Source organism: Lissotriton vulgaris, chromosome 6 (genome assembly GCF_964263255.1).
Source record: "Lissotriton vulgaris chromosome 6, aLisVul1.2, whole genome shotgun sequence".
NCBI classification, from domain to species: domain Eukaryota; kingdom Metazoa; phylum Chordata; class Amphibia; order Caudata; family Salamandridae; genus Lissotriton; species Lissotriton vulgaris.
Genome location: NC_141694.1, coordinates 408,675,386 through 408,696,058, shown reverse-complemented (window position 1 = coordinate 408,696,058; position 20,673 = coordinate 408,675,386). Strand labels below are relative to the sequence as shown.

The 20,673-nt window shown below is 46.4% G+C and overlaps 2 protein-coding genes across 2 annotated transcripts in view; both read right to left on the bottom strand.

The window, feature by feature from the left end:
- The window catches only part of MCPH1 (microcephalin 1), a 1,506,891-nt gene that overhangs the window by 117,966 nt on the left and 1,368,252 nt on the right, over positions 1 to 20,673 (bottom strand). The gene's annotated exons all lie outside the window — the stretch shown is intronic.
- On the bottom strand, positions 10,813 to 11,797 carry LOC147707389 (t-SNARE domain-containing protein 1-like). Its single transcript, XM_086925093.1, has 2 exons — positions 11,371 to 11,797; positions 10,813 to 11,090 (listed from the first exon to the last, which is right to left on the bottom strand). Exons 1-2 carry the CDS (start codon positions 11,795 to 11,797, stop codon positions 10,813 to 10,815), a joined length of 705 nt encoding a protein of 234 aa, XP_086781219.1.

The window sequence follows — 20,673 nt, the reverse complement described above, 5'->3', positions numbered from 1 at the left end:
GCCCCCCTGCCTTCCCCACCCAGCAACAGGGATATTCTACATCAGATGGTGCTTCTGTGAGCTGTTTAAACTGTGTTTACTAGGAACTGTGCACTTCGTTTTTTATCCAGGAGAGGGAGGAAAGTTTTATTCAAACAGTATTGTTAGATTACAAGTTAATGAGGCCTTTACCTACAATAGTCCAAAGTGTGGATTGAGGCTGTCTGTCTCCTAGGAGATTCTGAACAAGAGAAGCAGCTTCCAACTCCCTGGCCAGCAAACCTTGTCTGAGGTCGCTGGGACCTTATATGGCCTGCTGGTGGTTGGTACATGTGTACACTGATTGGTGGTTGTATCTGGTGTTTCTTTTGGATTAGGGTTGGTGGCCTCATTGGTTGGGTATTTGAGAGTTCTGATTGGTTTCTGGGTCTGTAATTCAATCAATGTAGGGTTGGGACTGGGCTAGGGTTAGGATTTCTATTGGAAGTAGGGACTAGGGCTTCATATGTTATTGGTTGTTGGGAGTAGGGTGGGACTAGGACTAGGGTTAGACCTTTAATTGGAAATAGCGACTAGGGCTTCTGGTGTGATTGGTTGCTAGACTAGTTGTGAGACTAAGAGTAGGGTTAAGCTTTCTATTGGAAGTAGGGACTAGGGTTTCCTGTGCCATTGGTTGCTTGGACTTAGATTGGTACTACTGGTAGGGCTAGGGCCTCTATTGGACGTAGAGGTCAGGGTTTTTTTAACTGATTGGGTGCTTGGACTAGGGCTAAGATTGGCTGTCAGGTCCTGGTCTCCTGGGGCTAATGTTGTGATTGGATAGTATTAGGGCTAGGGTTCCCATTGGTGGTAGGGGTCACCTGATTACTAGGGCCATAAAAAGCCAGGGTTAGAAAGTCTCAGCCAGGGTGTTGAGGCTAAGAACAAAGAGGACAAGAGCAGTTACCTGTTTGTGCCTGTTAAGGGCAGAGAGGACAAGTTGCCTGTTTGAGCCTGTTCGAGACTGGTCGGAACCAGGGCCAGAAATGTTGCCCAGTATACTTACCTCCTTTATGCATCTATATACTTTCAATGTACTAATGGATCTATATATTTATCACTTTCTTCTAATTTAGCATTTCCAAAGCACTACCCTATCTACCCACTACCTTATCTCTCACCCTATACATCTATCAATACATCCTCTACATCCCAAACCCCATACCACTACTATGATCCCCAAAATAACCCTTTCTAGACTCTCTCCTACTCTACCCCTCCTTGCATCATCTGACACCTCTTTTACTATACTGATCCCCTAAAACAAACCTTTCTAAACTCTTCCCTCTTTTCTACCCCTCCCCAACCCTTCTCAATCCAACTAACTGACTAACATATACACCACTAAAACTACTTTCATGTTTCACCATAATAATTCAACACTAATCCTGATGGGTTCCAGAGTAGCGTGCTACCTGCGCTTCACACCCCCATCAGGGGTAGAAAGCGCTATATAAATACAAACCTCTTTCCCTCTTCTGTTCCCGCCACCTACCTTCTCTACCCAAAAAACTGAATAACATATTCACTACTCAAATGACTTCATATTTTACTATACTAATTTTCAACACTAATCCTTTATGAGTTCCGGAGTGGCGTGCTACTCACCAGAAAATCGCTTCAACACCCATCAGGGGTAAAAAGTGCTATATGAATGCAAACCTTTCCTCCCCTTTTATTCCTCCGCTATCCTTCTCACTCCAAATAATGGACTAATATCCACCACTGGAATTACTTCATATTTGACCATATGATTTCACCACTACTCCTTTATGGACTTCCTGAATAGCGTGCGTCAACACCCCATCAGGGGAAACAAGCGCTATATACATACAAACCTTTTTCCTCCTCTATCCTTCTGCTATCATTCCAAATCCAAATAACTGACTAACCTATTCACCACTTAAAATGTACTTGCATGTTTCACTATACTAAATCAACAATAATCCTCCATGGGTCCCGGAGTAGCGTGCTACTCGCCGAAAAAGGGCTTTGACACCTCATCAGGGGTAGTAAGCGCTATATAAATGCAATTACAATACAATGCAATACAATGTTGTTAAGCAAACCATTAACAACCTGTTATTTTTTTTAGAGGGAACCTGATCACAAACATTTTGACCCTAAATGGCCTAATTCCCCTTTATTGCACAAATGCCTAGATTTTTCAACAGTAGTGGACAAAATTGACAAATACCCATCACTCTGGGGCCTATTCATCGTTTTTTTAAACATTTGTTTTATTGATTTTGCCTCAAAAAACAAAACATAGATAATACAATTGCTACTTGCTTTGAGGTCTTGTATATCATTAATCCACAATGAGACAAAGGAAAATACATAAAATAGAACATTGGAATGTGGAGCACTCCCTTGAAGGCAATAGAGTGCTCTGTGCTTCTACGATCCGGGAAAGGCCCGCAAAGCAACAGGGGATTTAACCCCCCTCGGGCTCCAAGAAGCCTATGTTTTATTTGGTAGAACATTCTGCCCTCTAGTAGCAGAATGTTCTAATAGCCTTATAGCCCTTCATAGCTGGGCTATACCGGCTATTAAAGTCCCCCTTTCTTGTTAAAGGCCCGAGCCTTTGGCTCGGGCCATTAACGCTGGAGCAGGCCTCTAATAGCCAGTATTGGCCGCTACGGCGGGCTATAAGGCTATATTAGAGCTTTGGAATTTTGAGAGCTTCACTGAAGAAAATGCAGCTCCAAAGATCTGTATTCACTGGTAAAGGCCCTCTCAACTGAGTGTTCTTATTTCCGCAAGCTGTCATTAGCAATCCATTCTATTGTTTAAAAGTGCAGTTAGCTCAACAGTCATAGCAAGGCGAGGAGCTGAGCAGTAGCTATGGCAAACCCTCCAAGATATGGTCAGTTTTGTGAAAAGACAAATTTCTTTCAATTTATTTCCATTGATGAGTGGGTAAATAAATCTGCTGGAGAACAAAGGAAGATGCCTGAAAATAACTTTTCTGCACATGACCTGGATGCACTTGAAGTGCAGAGGGCTGAAACCAAGATTAGTACAACAACCAAATGGGCTACTCAACTGGTTGGTAGAAAATGGGCATGTACCAGACTTTGAGATGAAACCACTGACTGAACTCTGCAGTCTTCTGAGACTTTTTCTGCAGAGATAAAAAATGCTAAGGGGGAATGTTAAAGTAATCAATGCCGAATATCAGTATGGGCTGGACTAAATAGTCAAATTAATAATTCTCCTTTTAGCAGAGCTGATAATATCATTCCTGATGCTGTTTTTGCACCCGCCAACAATGTGTTAGCAGCAATTTAAAAAAAACAACATAGAGAAGGCAAAGATATCGGTATGAGAAAATAATTTATATGAGCACCGGGCTTATCACTGATAGAAAACTGTGGTATCTTTAACTGCGATTAACATATTTCATTGAAGTACAAAGCTTTTTTTGATACCCAACTGCACCTCAAGGACGTGGCAGGGAAGGATTATGGGAATTGCCTAAAAATGTTTTCACCTTTCAAGTAGACGAAAACAACCAAGGTTATGCAACCTTAACTTTAAATAAACAAACAAAAAAACACAAACAAGTACATGAGAACCTAAGACACCAAAATAGAGGTCGAATTTATGACCAGACAGGCACTGGTTTGTGTCCCGTGAAATCTTTAAAAAAATGTATATTTCCAAATTGCTCTGTTGTGTAGTTCCTAAACATACATAGGATCTGCACGTTTACCCAACAAAAACTAAAGGATTGGTGTGCAGACTGATTTTAGACACCCCCAAAGGATATGTTAGCCTTTAGACCAGCTAGATCACAGTACCACCATAAGCCCCCTAATCTTACCAAGGAGCGAATAGTTTCTGGCAACTATCACACATGACAACCCTTGATCCTTCAGGGATCGTGGAAACAGTTCAGTACTTTTCGCTCAGTTAGTCTCAGAGACGTACACAGAATAAACGGTGGGGACATTTTCAATAAGCAATTATTGAACCAGCATCATTCTAGTATAAAACATGTTTGCTGAGACAATCAATAGACAGAAGCAAATGTATAAGATTACATGCACCAACAGAGTAAATAAAAGGTAGAATTCTACAAAGGTGTTAAAACAGTGAATATATGCAGGCATATACAGCTAGATTCATGAAGCCAAATTGCGATCGCAATAGCTGCGAATAAGCAATTGCGATTGCAATTTGGTTAAAAGGAATTCATAACAGTGTAATCCCTAAAAATGCGAATTCGCTAAATAAAAAATTGCGATTTCGCAAATAAATTCGCGGAATCCTGGAAGAAGCCCATTTGCAATTCTGAAATAGCGAGAAAACATGGAATCTGCAAATTAATCTGCGAATTCGCAAAACAATCGTAATCGCAATTCATGAAAAATCGCAGAATGCGAAAATCCCAATTTGCGACGTGCAATTTAAGGAGAACCCAAACCAGGTGGTAACCAGTAAGGAAAAAAAAAACTTTAAAAAAAACGTTTACAAACCACCAACAGGTGCAGGCCTGACCAAACACACTTAAGGACATGCAGCTGGAGCATGAGGACTCTCACAATGTCAGGACTCTACATGGTGGCCAGGCGGCGAAGGCTACAGCGAGCAGCACGGAACAGACGTAGGATCCAGGAGCGGATAATCCGCCTGCAGGTCACCCTTCTGGGCCAAACCAGGGAGCAAATTTACGCTAAGTACCGCCTGAATGGGGCATTGATCATCAAGCTGATCCGGGACCTAGACCCCCTGATGCAGCACCCAACAAGGAGGACCAATGCCGTGCCCACACATGTCTTAGGTATTGTGCAGCCTGCACCTTCTGGCCTCCGGAAGCTTCCAGGGGATAGTCGCTGTTGCAGGGGTGATATCCCATCCCACCATGTCCCGCTGCCTAAGGAGTTTCCTGGAGGCTATGCTGACCCGGCTACACCACTACATCTCATTCCCCACCAGCCAACAGGACTTGAATGACACCAAGCTACAATTTTACAACGTAGCACAATTTCCACATGTAATAGGATGCATTGACTGTACCCACATCCACATCTGCCCACCAGCACAAACGGAATACATGTATCGCAACCGCAAGTCCTACCACTCTCTCAATATCCAGATGGTGTGCAATGCTAAGACAATCATCACGGACATAGTGGCACAGTACCCGGGGAGCACACATGACTCCTTCATATTCCGTCACTGCGGCATTCACACACGACTAGCCAGGGGAGACTTTGGTGAAGGACACCTACTAGGTAAGTACACATGCCCCACAATTGTACACTGTGATAATGTAGCTGCGCAGAACAGGCACTCACCCTCTGCTCCTATCATTCAGGTGACAGCGGCTACGCTCTCCGTGAGTACCTCCTCACCCCATACCTCAACCCTGCAACACCACAGCAATGGAAATACAATGCTGCACACATACGCACAAGAAATTGCATTGAGAGGACATTTGGCCTTTTGAAGAGCAAATTCCACATACTGCACAAGACTGGTGGGGCCATCAAATACGAGCCAGAGGTCTGCTGCCGCATCGTGGCTGTGTGTGCCATCCTCCACAACATTGCTACCAAGTGCAGGATACCTGTAGACATCTCTGGCAGTGAGTCGGAAGGGGACAACCAACCACCTCCACATGTGCGTCACGCACGCGTGGAGAATCCTGCAGAAGGACACAGGCGCCGTAACCAAATCAGCATGAACTATTTCTAGTGCACCCACTTCCCACGCCCATTACTTCACTCATGCATGACAATAGTAATAATGACATGAGTCAGATTGAGTTAGACAGAATATTTGTTATTGTTACAGCACAATAAAGAGGGGATTCCCCAAACTGTTACATGATTGACATATTGCGTCATATGTCCCATGTTCTTTAGGAGGGCATGCTTGTAGCAGCAGCATGGCCCCTCATGGTAATGTTCAAATGTTCAATGCCGCCTCCGGGCAGATGCTCCCAACCTCCTTTCCACATCCTCCTCCTGATTTGGCCGTGAGGCAGCAGAGGGCCTGCTGCTGCGGCGGGGTGCTACCACCGGTGGCACGGACTGGCTACTATGGCTGGAAGTAGCCTCACTACGGTCGTCACCCCCCCGCCTGGCCTTGGCCAGTTGCCTGCATGCCCTGTACTGCTGTTGTTTAGTTTAGTTTAAAGGAGTTTGTAGAGCGCATGGTAACACCTCCCGGCGTGTCCCCGCGCTATAGAGAAAGAGAGCAGCAGCAGAGGAAAAAAAAGAAGCGAACCAGTTCACACAGCAAAAGAGGCAGGTTTTCAGCTTCTTCCTGAATACGATTTCATTACTCTCCAGCCTGATATCTAGGGGCAGGAGGTTCCATTGCTTGGCAGCTAAGGTGCGGAATGATCTGCCACCCATTTTAGCTTTTTTGGGGCAGGTAGTTTTAAGTAGACCCATTCCTTTGGATCTAAGAGATCTGTTAGGTTCATACACAGACACCAAATCAGACATATATGCCGGAGCTCTGTGATGAATGATTTTATGGCACCAGAGCATGGCTTTAAAAACAATCCTCTTACTGATCGGTAACCAGTGGAGGGCTGCTAGAGAGGGACGTGAGGGAGCTCGGCGGGGAAGCCTTAGTACCAGGCGAGCTGCCGAGTTTTGTAGAACCTGTAGCTTTTTTATGTTTTTCACTGAAGTCCCCATGAGTAGTACATTACCGTAATCAATACGGGACGTTATAAGTGCCTGCGTCATAGTACGTCTGGAGTTAATGGGTAACAGGTCGAGGGTGCGGTTGAGGGTTTTCATCACCCCAAAACATTTGCCAACAGTCTTCTTTACGTGGCTGTCAAATGACAGTTTATTATCCACCCATACACCTAAGTTCTTTGCCTCTTGTGCAGGCGAGGGCAGGGGTCCCAGGCAACTGGGCCACCACTCTGTCGTCCATTTGACCTCATTGCCTCCCATAATGAGGACCTCTGTTTTTGTCCCATTCAGTTTCAAACAGTGTTCATTCATCCACATAGCCAGTTTGGACATGCACGCGTTGAAGTTATCAGCTTCCTTAGAAGGGGCCTGGGTCAGAGATATGAGTAGTTGCGTGTCGTCGGCGTAGGAGACAAGCTCTACGCCGAACGATTGCACCACTTCTGCCAGAGGGGCCATGTAGAGATTGAACAGGGTGGGACTCAGGGCAGAGCCCTGAGGAACCCCCTGTTCCAGCATCACCCTGTCAGAGAGGAAAGTACCTCTTTGAACCTGGAAGGTCCTGTTAATTAAGAAAGATTTCAGCCAACCCAGTGCCTTGTTGGTAACTCCCGCTTTATTTAGACACTGTAGCAAGATGGAATGTGCTACAGTGTCAAAAGCGGCACTGAGATCAAGCATGATAAGGGCCATTGTCTTTCCCTTATCTGCTCCTTCACGTAAGGTTTCAGTGGCCCTCAGGAGAGCTGTCTCCGTAGAGAAGCCAGTTCTAAAACCCGACTGAGATTTGTGGAAAACATTATGGGTCTCAAGATGTTCCATAAGTTGACTGTTAGCGATTTTCTCAGCTAACTTGGCCACGTAAGGTAGCAGGGATATGGGTCGTAGGTTGTCCATTATGTCCATGCTGATGTTAGATTTTTTCTTAATGGGTAGTACTATTGCTTGTTTCCATTCCTCCGGAAGGCAAGAGGTAATAAAGGAGGCGTGTAATAAGTGCCTGAAGTGAGGCTCTAATACAGGAAAGGCTTCAGCTAAAATTTTCGGGGGTGCCGGATCCCTAGGAGATCCTGATTTAATTTTATTGCACATTTTGGACAGGATTTCATAAGAAGGGACTATAAAAGAGTTTAAGCATACAGGTGTATTTACAAGTTTGTCATTTTCTATAAAGTCCGTGGCCGAGTCTATCTGGTTAGAGAAACTAGTATAGATTTTATGTATTTTGCCTGCAAAATACTGTGCAATATTGTTGCACGCCTCCACCGAGTCATTGTGAGCGGGGGAAGTCATGTCCACTATGGATATCTCTTTGTATATCAGAAACAGTTCCTTGGAGGAATTGCCTGCTTCCAAAATACAGGTGTGATAATGCTTTGCTTTGGCCAAACAAACTGATTTATAATATTCTCTCTGCGTTGTTTTATATTGTATTTTAATATCTGCACAGAGATTCTGGCGCCAAGCTCTCTCAAGTTTCTTACAAGCCGTTTTCATGGCTTGCAATTCTTGGCTAAACCAAGGAGCAGTTTTCTTAAGTCTCCTGGCATTGGACATGGAACGACTTGGGGCTGTGATGTCCAGGGCCTTGGTGACGATGTTATTTAGGTTGTCATTAGCTGCCTCACAGTCTATCCCTTTGGGAGAGCCTTCGTCGTGTACAATTTGCTTAAAAGAGTCAAGGGAGAAGTTCTTCCATTTCCTGCGTTTGTATCGCAGGGATTGATGACGAACAATCTCCGTTCTGTCAAGCTGTATTGTGATGGGAATAATATAATGGTCCGACCAAGGTATAGGTATAGGATCGGAAGTATGTACTCCCTGCCAGTTACCAAAAACGGGGTCTAATAGGTGTCCTAATTGATGAGAAGGCTCTTTATTTTTTAGATCAAGCTGTACAGATTGCAATTCCATTCGGATATCATCAGCGTTTTTATCTAAATGATCTTCGAAATGAGCATTGAGATCCCCTAGCACTAACAGTCTGGATTTCCTCAGTGCTAAATGAGTGACCGCTTCCATTAGGGTCGGTGTAAACTCATATAGTGTACCTGGCGGTCGGTATATCAAGATGCCAGAGATCGAATGATTGGGGCCAGTGTTAATTGTGAAGGTACCGGCTTCACTATGATCAACCTGAGTGTGTACTAGAGAGCAGACTAGAGGAGCTTTCGTGGCTATGGCGATGCCACCTCCTCTGCCGTCCTTCCTGTCCAGTCTAGATAGGGAATAGCCGTTGGGCATGGCCTGGATAATATCCGGGTCCGAGTGGTCATCTAGCCAGGTTTCAGTTAGAAAAAGAATATTAAGATTTTGGTCCTCTAGTAGATGGTAGATTTCTAGAGCATGCTTCCGTAGGGATCTGCAATTCAATAGTGCAGCTTTGATGATAGGGCCCGAGTTAGTGTCTGGGATTTGAGGAAGGGGTTCAAAGCGGCACCTTGTGCATTTTATAAGTGACTGGGCAGACATGGCGTGTTTGCAGTCGACAGGTGTGTCGGGTTGTAGAGCAAGTAGTGCGTGTCTGCCATACCTTATGGGGTTTTGAGCTGAAGTGCCAGGGTTTGTGGCCCCGTGCCCCGTCCGGCCGCGGACGGGCGCAGACGGGCTGGACTTTGGCTCGACTTCGGCGCGCTTCCGGCGCGCCCGCTGCGCCAGCCCGCTGCGCCGTCTGGTTGGGTGACACATGATATAGGGAAGAGGAGGGTGGGAGGCCGGCCCGACTTGAGCGCTGACCTCGCCTTCCTCACCCAAGATGGCGCCCACCGCCGAGTGAAATCACGAACAAAGCGGATTTAAGTACAATATTTAGGAGGTACGAGTGTGTAAAGTGTCAGTGTGCCTGCTAATTCAATTCCCAATTTCTAAAAACAGCCCCCAGAATAAAAACGGTATAATTTTCATAAACACTAAAAACGCTCCAAATTGATTTTCTAAGTAGCCTGTGAGCAGTGCGCAAAGGTTAGCGCTTCCTCTTGTTTTTACAGCAGCTCGCAGCCCCAATAACCTCTCTAGGGAGAGCTACTGTAGGGCAGAGAGCGCTGGGTAGGGCGCGCCTAAATACTATGGGAGGGCGGGAGGCCGGCCCGACTTGAGCGCTGACCTCGCCTTCCTCACCCAAGATGGCGCCCACCGCCGAGTGAAATCACGAACAAAGCGGATTTAAGTACAATATTTAGGAGGTACGAGTGTGTAAAGTGTCAGTGTGCCTGCTAATTCAATTCCCAATTTCTAAAAACAGCCCCCAGAATAAAAACGGTATAGTTTTCATAAACACTAAAAACGCTCCAAATTGATTTTCTAAGTAGCCTGTGAGCAGTGCGCAAAGGTTAGCGCTTCCTCTTGTTTTTACAGCAGCTCGCAGCCCCAATAACCTCTCTAGGGAGAGCTACTGTAGGGCAGAGAGCGCTGGGTAGGGCGCGCCTAAATACTATGGGAGGGCGGGAGGCCGGCCCGACTTGAGCGCTGACCTCGCATTCCTCACCCAAGATGGCGCCCACCGCCGAGTGAAATCACGAACAAAGCGGATTTAAGTACAATATTTAGGAGGTACGAGTGTGTAAAGTGTCAGTGTGCCTGCTAATTCAATTCCCAATTTCTAAAAACAGCCCCCAGAATAAAAACGGTATAATTTTCATAAACACTAAAAACGCTCCAAATTGATTTTCTAAGTAGCCTGTGAGCAGTGCGCAAAGGTTAGCGCTTCCTCTTGTTTTTACAGCAGCTCGCAGTCCCAATAACCTCTCTAAGGAGAGCTACTGTAGGGCAGAGAGCGCTGGGTAGGGCGCGCCTAAATACTATGGGAGGGCGGGAGGCCGGCCCGACTTGAGCGCTGACCTCGCCTTCCTCACCCAAGATGGCGCCCACCGCCGAGTGAAATCACGAACAAAGCGGATTTAAGTACATTATTTAGGAGGTACGAGTGTGTAAAGTGTCAGTGTGCCTGCTAATTCAATTCCCAATTTCTAAAAACAGCCCCTGCTCCAGAGCTCTCGTGATGTCCTGACAGCACTGGACCATTTGGACCTGCATGGCCGAGGAGCTCAATAGAGAGCCCACCTGGCCGCACGTTTGGTCCCCTGCCAGCGCGGGAAGTGTTATTGCGCTGCTCCCTCACCAGTCCGCTTCACTGGCTCCTCACAGCCGCAGGGCAGCGGGTTTGTCGGCGTGATGCTGCTGGTGTTGTCAGCCCCACTCGTGGTTGAGTCACGCGCTGTGGTACTGCTGCGCCTGTTGGCGCAGAGGTGGCACTGTCCAAAGGGGCAGGTGGTGGAATGACCGCTGGTGCGGCAGCTTGCCCGAATGGTCCTGGGTGTGGGGATAGATGTAAGTCTCCCTCAGTGTCCTCTGTGATATCCTCAATTTGCAGGGCATCGCTGTCTGTACTTGGGACTTCTGCCCCACCTGTGATGTAAAGTGGACGTTGATTAGTGACATGTTTCTTCCACATTTAACCTTCCTACATTCATGCAGGCTACCATTCCCTGACTCGCTTCAGGATTGACTCTCACTAAACAGGTCTGGCTTCATGGGGCTAGATGGTAATTGTGGTCAGACTACATGTCCCACAATGCAATAGCACTTTTGTGGTGTGCATTGGCTGCATTACTGGGGTTTGAAATTGGATGATCTGGAGTCATGGACATTGTTAGAGGACAGGGGGTCGCAGTCGCATGGCACTTACCTTGTGTATCTTGGGTTGGTCGGGAGGAGTCCAGCTGGATCACCCCCACGCATGCCTGCGGATTAATGGTGTCCTCTACTCGGTCCTCGAGTGGTGTGTTTGGTGGGACAGTGGGCTCCCCTCCACCTGTCGCAACACGCTCCCCCAGCCTCTCTGTGATCTTCTCCTTTGCCCGCCCTCTGAGGTCGTACCAACGTTTTTTCAGCTCATCCACAGAGCGCTGTGTCACCCCCACAGAGTTCACTTTTGCGCGGATGCGCACCCAAATCCTCCTCTTATCAGCCTCAGGCACCCTTCTGGAGTCTTTACCAAAGAGGCGATTGTGGTCCTTGCAGACTCCCTCTATCAAATATTCGAGCTCTTGCTCTGAAAATTTAATTTTCCTTTTTCTTCCGGAGGAAGTGTCACCTGCAGCTTCCTGTGACATGCTGTGCACTGGGGTGTCTCTTGGTTTTCTCCTGTAGGCACTCTGGAGGGGAGCTCTGGCAATGCTGCTTCCACTTCAGGCTCTCACTGCTGAATGAGGGTGGAACCTGCCTACTTCCTGGTTGTGATGTCATCACTGTGCTCAGAATGCGACTTCCCGTTTTTGCGATCTCGCAATTAGCTCCTCAAGCTCCAGAGGGGATTGTAAATCCCCTCTGGAGTTTGAGGAAGGAATGGCGAAAAAGCGATCGGACTGCGGTTTGTTGAGTGTTACCTCGTTGAACCCCGTTCTCGCTATTCGTGGGACTATACACTGCTAATGCAGATTTCACAACCTATTTTTGTATATATTGTGACGAACACGCTGAGACCAGGGAGTCATTTTTTTCACAATTCAGGTACCCCTGACGAAGGGACCTTTTGAGTCCCGAAATGCATTGGGTGCTCAGGAAATGTAACCACTGGTTGAATTGATGTATAATAAAATATAATACTGATTTATGTTCAAGAATATCATAGAGAGAAATATGTGAATAGAAGTAACATATTAAATGTGATGATGAAAATCAGTGAAATATTGTGTTAATTGTTCGATAATTTCATTTAGAGTTGATGCATGCTGTAGTCCTAGTTGCCATACTTGGGGTTAGGCCACTTTCACTTGCAGGTTAGGATAGGGCAAAAAGATCGTTTTTTTTCACAACATTAGCTGGACAGGGGAGCGGTAGCTGTTTTACGTGCACATCTACCACTGGTGTGTTTCCCTGTGCTGTTTTTACCTGCATGGCTTGTGTCAATCAACTGACTACTCGCCGTTGTGTTCTTCCAGTTTCTTCTGTGCGATGTCTGCTATTGTTTGGGCATAAGGAGTTACTTAAGACACGAAAGCCTGGGCATATTGTAAGGAATGAGGCCTGGCCTACCTTGCAAGTTGGAAATTGGTTGTGAAAATTATTCTAAGTAGAACTCTTAATATTATTTAATTCTGTAATACAGTCGCTGACCACTTGAGTGGACCACTGACCACAGGTTAAGAACTACTGGTCTGCAATAGTCTAAAAAGTAGAGAAACCCATGTTACAGGAAAGACTGGCATCATGTACAATATAGTACAATGAAAGGTGGCAGTATGGAAAGTGCTTTGTACATTACATCCGCAGCAGACTTTTAAAGGTACATATCCCCGTCCCAGATCAGAGCAGAGAAAGTGTAAACAGGTTTTGTACGAGGCTGCAAAAGCATAACCAGTTTTCCCGCAATTGCTTGTACGTGAAGCTTCTAACGTGACAACAAGGAAAGCTTATTACTAAAGACAGTGGTCCCTAGTACTGTTGTGTGTTTGTGTATGTAAATTGAATACAGACAGTGTCCCACTTGCAACTGTACGTGATTTCATCTGAATGCACTTACTTGATTGATTAAAGCTCTGTCTGGCTGGACAAAGAACATAGACTTATGTTCATTATTTGCTTGAACTCTGTAACTGTCTAGGGACCACTGTCTTTAGTAATAGCTTATGCACCCAAGGTCCCTGACTTATTGCCTATTGGTTCCCTTGTTGTTTAAAATAACAAGGAAAGAGTGGGATATCATACTCTCTGTTTTTGCTGACAAGGAAGAACAAGCATTGGAAATGCAATAGGTCTCGCATTAGGAAAGTTTGAGCTATTGGTCTTATAAATTAATTTTTTTTAATTTATGTTTTGTTTTTTAAAATAGCTAAATTAATAGCTTTGTCATTTACAATGCCAATAGTTATAACTTTCGCAAATGTGACACCTATAGCATTTGTAATGCAACATGTTTGTATTTACGTGACTTAGATGTATTAATATTACAAATAACAATGCTGAGACTCCAACCCGGTTCCCATCTCCAAAGTCGAAAGATCTGTTCCTTATGCCACATTCTGTGTCACTGCAAAGCAAATTAACCTGTGAAATAAAACGTGTAGTGAGGTTTCGTTGAATTCAAAAGTATTTGCTTCCAAGGGCATTCCTGCACAAAGTAACAAGATGCATTTCCTCACCCAAGAGCAAGGTGGGTGAGTGAGCCTTTCCTTCCATTGCCAAGGCTCATGGGTGTGAGCCAGGGTGGAGGACGCGTTTCAGCAAATGCTGTTGCCTCCGGGGTCGTGACACCGAGGAGTGCCATGGGTTTGAGCCCAGCTGTGAGGACACGGTTTCACTGATCCAACTGGGGCCGGATGTGACGGTTCTAACGCTTAGCCGTGTTGAGGCGAGGGGCGGTGATTGGCGGCCTCGGACACCATGCTAATGGAGCCAACCGTCCCACAGGCCCACGCGAACCCTCCGGAAATGAGAGCAGAATAAATCATGAAATACCGAGACTCCGAAAAGGCGAAGCCTTCCAGCGGGAGACTTACACACCAAGCCGAGATCCGCACAGTCACCACGTCATGGTTTCAAAACAGAAACGAGACGTCAAATGAACCTGCTGTTACCCCATTTAAAAAGACATTTAAAAAAAAGAAACTGCTTTTATCATGGTAGACGCTATACACGCACATAAATGCATCTTGTATACACACATAAAGCATGTGCGTGTGAATAGACATAAATGTACAAAACTCACAAGCAATGTACTATGTATGTACTGAAATGGCAGACAAGTTTCTGTCACCTGCACTATAAACCAGAAGCATGGCTACCTGCTTCGAAAAATAATAAAAGAACGCAAACATCTTTATAATTGACACTTGACGGGCTGCAAGGGGCTGACGGGCTGCAAGGGGCTGGGGCTGCGAAAGCCCGCGCAGAGCCCCTTTGAAGGAAGCATTTATCATCCTGATGGTCACAAAGTGGCAGGTGGCGCCATCAGTGACCCCCACCAACAATGATTTTACTATGCTAATGACTTTGTTTTGTGGATAGACTTGGAGCCTGCTTGCTATGACATTAAAAACAAACAACCGGATGTGTTTTTTAATGTCGCACAGCGCACAAAACATACACACAAAACCGAAATTGGGGTTGTAAAGAAGGAGAAAAAAAACAGGAACTTTTCTTACATTGTTGCTGGAGGCAGGAACAGGAAGCATCGGGAATCAGATGTTGCAATTCTGCAGCCAAGACATTGCAAATCAGGGTTGCCCGGCATTTCCGAATAGTTAATTTACAACTGCAGCGGCGTTTCCGCTTTTTTTTCTCCAGGCTCAGACCAGATCAACCGCTCTGCCAAGCGTGATGCAAATGCACGGGGCAGCGTAATTATACGTTTAAGTCACGTAAAAAGCCAGCGGTAATTGTGAATAATGTAATATTAATCCGGGACGGAAGGGCTAACTTCCCCATAAACAATATGTGCCCACTGAAAATACGTTTTTTTATTATTTCGTAAAACAATTTACCTGCGGGAAATACTGTAAATACGTTTTGGGAGTTCAAATAAAAAATATTCATCGAACATCAAGTAAATGTGTGAGTAGAGGTTTTTTTTTTTAAAAAACCAATGCGAGGATTAGGAATTCTTCAGCCCACTGAGGGTGCATGGGAAGGGGGGAGGAGGGAGGAGAAATGCGTCTCGGCCGGAGCAGGGGGCGGAGCAGGGAGAGCGGGCTTTGAAATGCACTTCACACGGCCGGCCTGTCGTGAAACTGAAAGCATGGCCGGCCGGCCGTGAAAGCCTTTGATGCCGCAGGGGGTGGAGCGGCACCAGCTGGGAGAGTAGGCAAGGCAGGCGGCTGGGGGCATGTGCACGCGCTTTTAAGCTCAATGCGCATGCGCATTGAGCTTAAAAGTCACGGGCACTGCAAGGAATCGCCACGATTCCTTGCAAGTTGGTTCAAGAGTGGATAAGCCCCCATAGTCTCGCTTGCTCGATGCGCATGCGCATCGACAGGTGAGACCTAAAAAATCATCCAGAGGGTGAGGGCAAAAATGTAGAGCCTGATAGGGAGCCCTCTCAGCACCTGCTTTTTAGAACTGTGAATGCTGAGCACAGACAGGACCTGGCCCACTTGAAGCGCTGGTACAGGCTATGCACGAGCACACAGAAACACACAACCACACGTGCATGCATCCAGCCCACAACAAACTTACATAAATACCACAACGCAAATGCTAGTGGAGTACACGTGCCTGCAGGCACTACCTAGGCACCACTGACACAAGCAAAACATCATACAAGATCAACGCGTGTACATTCAATCAGCCTAAACCTATATTCGTCCACAACATATACATAAACAAGAACAAGAAGGGAGGAGGACTTGAAGCAGCTACAACATAAGCAGGCACACATAATAGTGGTGCACACTTCTAGGCACTCACGACATATGTGCCCCCATAGGTAATTAAACACATACAGGCAATCAGGCTGCAGGTATATGAAGCCACACACTGTCCATAATCATGTATGCACCATCAACATGATCACACAATCAGACAGTGTTCACTGATATGCAGACAACATTTGCCGAAGGTTCCCAATAGCGAGAGCGCAGTGTTTCGAGTCATACCCCTCTCTGTAACGCAGGCGGTTTTGTTTCCAGTCAGTCACAATAGTAAACCATAGAAGCATGTTGAGCCCGAGCCTCATACACTATTAGTTCAGGAATTATGGGGCACTCATCAAATTGTTGACGCCACCGCAGAGCTGGATACGGCTTCCAACACGGGGAAGTTTACAAGAGGCAGGTGCTGTGTGTAGGAAGAGGGGAGTGTCATATTCGCGTTATATAGATGCAATTACAAATTACAAATATCCACACCCTACTACCCAGGCGTTGGCATTGAAATCTACTTTCAGATGCTCTGTGCAACGGAAAGATAATGTCGGCTGTAGCAGACAAAGACAACATTGTGATCGGTACACCTGCATTGAACAGCCTCTGCGTTTGTGTACCCGGTAAGCAGCTTATCCACGCCTAGTGGGACGAGTGCCGCTGTTTTCATACACCTACGGTCACACGGCGGTTCGAATCTTGTCCTGGGACCAAAGGTGAACCGCCGGGTTTCCTCGCCACTGACAGATCAAATAGTCGTTCATAGACGTGCAGCTCAACTGCCAATCAACAATATATAAACATTTCACAACGTTGACCTTTTTCACAATCGCGTTGGTGACATTTACGGTGATTGTGTGTGCACTAGACAAAGAAGGCACCTGTGGACATTTAAAAGACACAAAAACAAATCTGAGGTGTGTATTGCAACACGATGCCTGCTATGTGTAGTCTGTTCCTAATTTTGCAAGGGTGTGTCCGGCCTCCTCTGGCACTCAGTGCGTGAAGCGACAGGGGGACCTTGACTCCGCTGCAATCAACCACTTTGGGTCCTCTCAGTATGGACTGTGCATACCCCCAGTGCACACGGAACTTTACTAGTGAGACGAAAGGTGATTACATTGAAAACAAGTAATTTGCCCGCAATCCCAAGTTACCGGTCTAGGCTGCTGCACGCTTTCAGGAAGCAGAGTTGATGGCGGGGGCGAAACCAGGAAGTCAGGCATCCTTGCCCGTGACATGGGCGGGGCCTGTGACGCGGCCGGAAGAGGCCGGTGTTGCGCGTTGATGCGGGCTCCCATCATGGAGGGAGAGCGCCGAGGTAGCGTGAAGATCCACAGAAGTGCCCCGCGTGTGGAGAAAAGGAGCTCAGCGAGGCGACTCGAGCACGGTGAGTGGAGGGGGGATATGTGTATATGTGTGTGTGCGCGAGCGTGCGTGTGTGTGCGTGTGAGCCCCGTGAGGAGTGGTGGTGGTGGTGGTGGGGGTGCGTGTGTGTGTGTGTGCGTGCCTGCCTGCCTGCCTGTGTGTATGCCTGAGGGGGGAGGGGGGGGGGAGTGTGTGCGTGTGGGAATGTGTGAGCACATGCGTGACTGTGTGTGATTGAGTCTGTGTATGCGCATGTGTGTGTGGTGCCGTGCGCGCCCCCGAAGAGGAATCTGAGACTGCGACGCTCGTGCGTGAGCTCCGTCTCAGATTCCTTCTAACACGCCAGCAACAGATGTCTCGCAGACAGCAGGCTTACGCCTGCTTTTTACGTCTGCGAGACCTAAAAAATATAAGTTACCTGTTTCTCTGGGGACCTTCAGACACGCAACCCCTTTTTCATTCAGCCCTAAGTCCCACCTCCTATGTTCGGCTCCCATGGCAGCGCACTCTATAGAAACTGTTACCATGGAGGCGTTTCAAAGCCTGGACACTACTACATGGGCTAGAGGCAGGGTCTTAGTCCCCCACGAAGTGTCCAATGGACACTTCCGCTGTACTGTAGTTTACCTCACAGAGGAGGGGGAGGAGGGTCCGGTAAATGAAGCTTTAAAGGTTGCACTGACAAGTTTTCCTTACCTTGAGCGCATTTTATCCCACTGTTTAACTTGGAGACATCTCCACCCACAGAAGGTCACTTACATGAGTTACATTTCAAGCATTGTCCTCCACTAATATTCCCGGAGGAACCGGAAAAGTGTAACAGCAACAGTGTAAATACAAGCCACCAAAGAAAATGACTGTGCACCGAAACCTACGCCAAAACAGCAGCAGAACAACCAATAGAAAGGGTGCACCCACCTCCAGAGTGAATGACTTCAAAACCTCAAAAGAAAATACATTTAAAACAAGAAGCAGCCACCATTGTTGAAGCCGGGGCCCCAAGTGCTCTGTGGGGCAGGATGTAGAAGAAAGTGAAAGCGCACCATGCGCGCGCTGTTCCTGAAACGCTGTCGGGATGACAGAATACCATACGAAAGTGGAAGCGCGCCATGCGAGCGCACCATACGGGTGCACATCGCCTGTCTGGGCAGGCACAGCGAGCAGGAGACAGGGAGGGAACAGAATATGCCTCCCTGCCAATGAAATGCACACATTTTTTACCCTCGCCAATCAGAAGCATGGGTGGAGCTTCCACCTGCTTCTGAAGCAAAATCAACGACAATAATCTCGCAAACAAGCAGCGCATGCGATGCATCGCTAGGCGAGACATAAAATGCATCTAACAAATACATACATGGGTCAGAAACCTGTGTAGAAATAGGCGACAATCCTTCTTTAAGGATACCAGGGAGCAGCACAGATCACAATAAGAAATAAAGAAATTCCGATGTTTTTTCACACTGTAGCATCACTTTTAATGGCAAAATACAATGTTTAATGAAATGAAAGCTTACTGTAACAAAATATTTTTGATGGTTGTCATGTTTTGCAAAGTTGTGCAAAGTTCCTTCTTTCCCAAACGTATTAGTGTGCCTTTCTAAATTTGTAACTTGTTATTCTATGATTTGGTACTGTAATAGTAGCACAAAGCACATGGTGGTATTATTAATGTAATAAAGAATATTTTCCTACATAGACAGCGGTCTGCTTTTGTTTTTTATTCTCCCTGTCTGTATACAGTTTCATACCACTGTTCAAGTCCTTAACCACTTCACTGCGGCGGCTATTCCGCCGCAGTGCTAAGGGGGCGGGGCGGAAGAGCGGCGGGCGCATGCTGGTGACGGAACCGCTCCGTCACCAGCCGCGGTTGCGCTGTGCTCATGACGGAGCGGTTCCGTCACGGCCCCGCCCGCTCAATAGAACGTTCAGCGCAGGCGCGGAATCCGCGCCGCGCAGGCGTTCCGAGCGGGCCGTGATGGAACCGCTCCGCCGTCAGCACAGCGCGACCGCGGCTGATGACGGAGTGGTTCCGTCACCAGCAGGGAAGGGGTTAATGTTCAAGTAGGGTTGTGAACTATCTGGGCTTTTTCTTGTCATGGACTATTTTTTTAAAGTGTGGTTTTAAAGTACTGCGTTGGAAGGAGTTCCTATCACTCTAATTTTCTTACTTGAAACAGCCATTCTCTGTCTCATCTTCTACCAGTGATGAATGTGGAAAATAGGATCTTGACCCTTTCACTATTAATAAATTCGTGGCAGCTTCAGAGTACAAACCAGTCTTACAAAGTACCAACTGTTTTAAGGGTCATTTAAAACCAGTCTTTTAACACAGATGCCCGAAGTAATCTGCTTCTTTTTGGTCTATGAGAAGGACAACTCCAAAAATGAAAGTGAAAGGTTAGAAGTGTTGTTTGTTTTAAATGCTTATGAAAGGCATATTATGCAGAAAGCACTGTGCCTCATACTGGCAAATTCATGAGCATGTTTAACCTGATATCAGAATAGCCATTGGGTTGAATGGGAAAACTAACTCGTATGACCAGTGCTGTCAGTTTGTGGCTAAACTGAACATAATTTCTAGGCTTATAAAGCTGAAATATAACGCTGGCAACTAGCTGCACATTTGGCATTGAGAAATCACTGATGCTTGGCCTTTCCTAATTTAGGCCAAACATTTTTTTTTTTTAAAGCAGATCGAAACCAAAACAAATGATGTTGTTTACCTGGTGAAGATTTCTACATTTGGACTCAGTCGCTCTTTTGGAGCACAGATTCCTCATGCAGGGCCAGACTGCAAGCTGTAGTCAAATAGGGCTCCACAAGGCTAGATAGCCTCTCTGTACAACTCGTGGAAATGGATTTGCTAGTGCAGAAATATTCAGTGCAGCAGTAACCTGAATCTTTGGCCCAGTGGCAATACAGCTTTGTCAAATGGACTTGGTGTGTTTGACCCAGTCATCCGGAGATTTTTGGAGCCAAAACTTTTGTAAGACGCAGGTTTTTCAGGATGTTAGTAGGAGTACACTTTGATGCACCCAAGAGTCACAGGACTTCAGGAATAGCACTTGGGGATCAAGACTCACTTCTGCAGAAGCCACCACCAGGGTTTAGGACGGGTCCATTTGGAACTGGTCAGCTGGGCTCTTCAGTAAGCTTCCAGCAGCTTTTTGTGTCTCTGTAGTTTAACAGAAGGTCAGTCAACTGACCCTTGGAGTCCACTTCTTGTCATGTTTACAAGTGGGAGCAAGTCCAACCTTTCAGGT

Bases quoted from the DNA above. Each gene is read 5' to 3' on its own strand.
- LOC147707389 (XM_086925093.1), bottom strand. From the start codon at position 11,797: ATGTCACAGGAAGCTGCAGGTGACACTTCCTCCGGAAGAAAAAGGAAA. The intron at 11,091-11,370 runs GTAAGTGCCATG...TTTACATCACAG, and splicing joins ACCAACCCAAGATACACAAG to GTGGGGCAGAAGTCCCAAGT.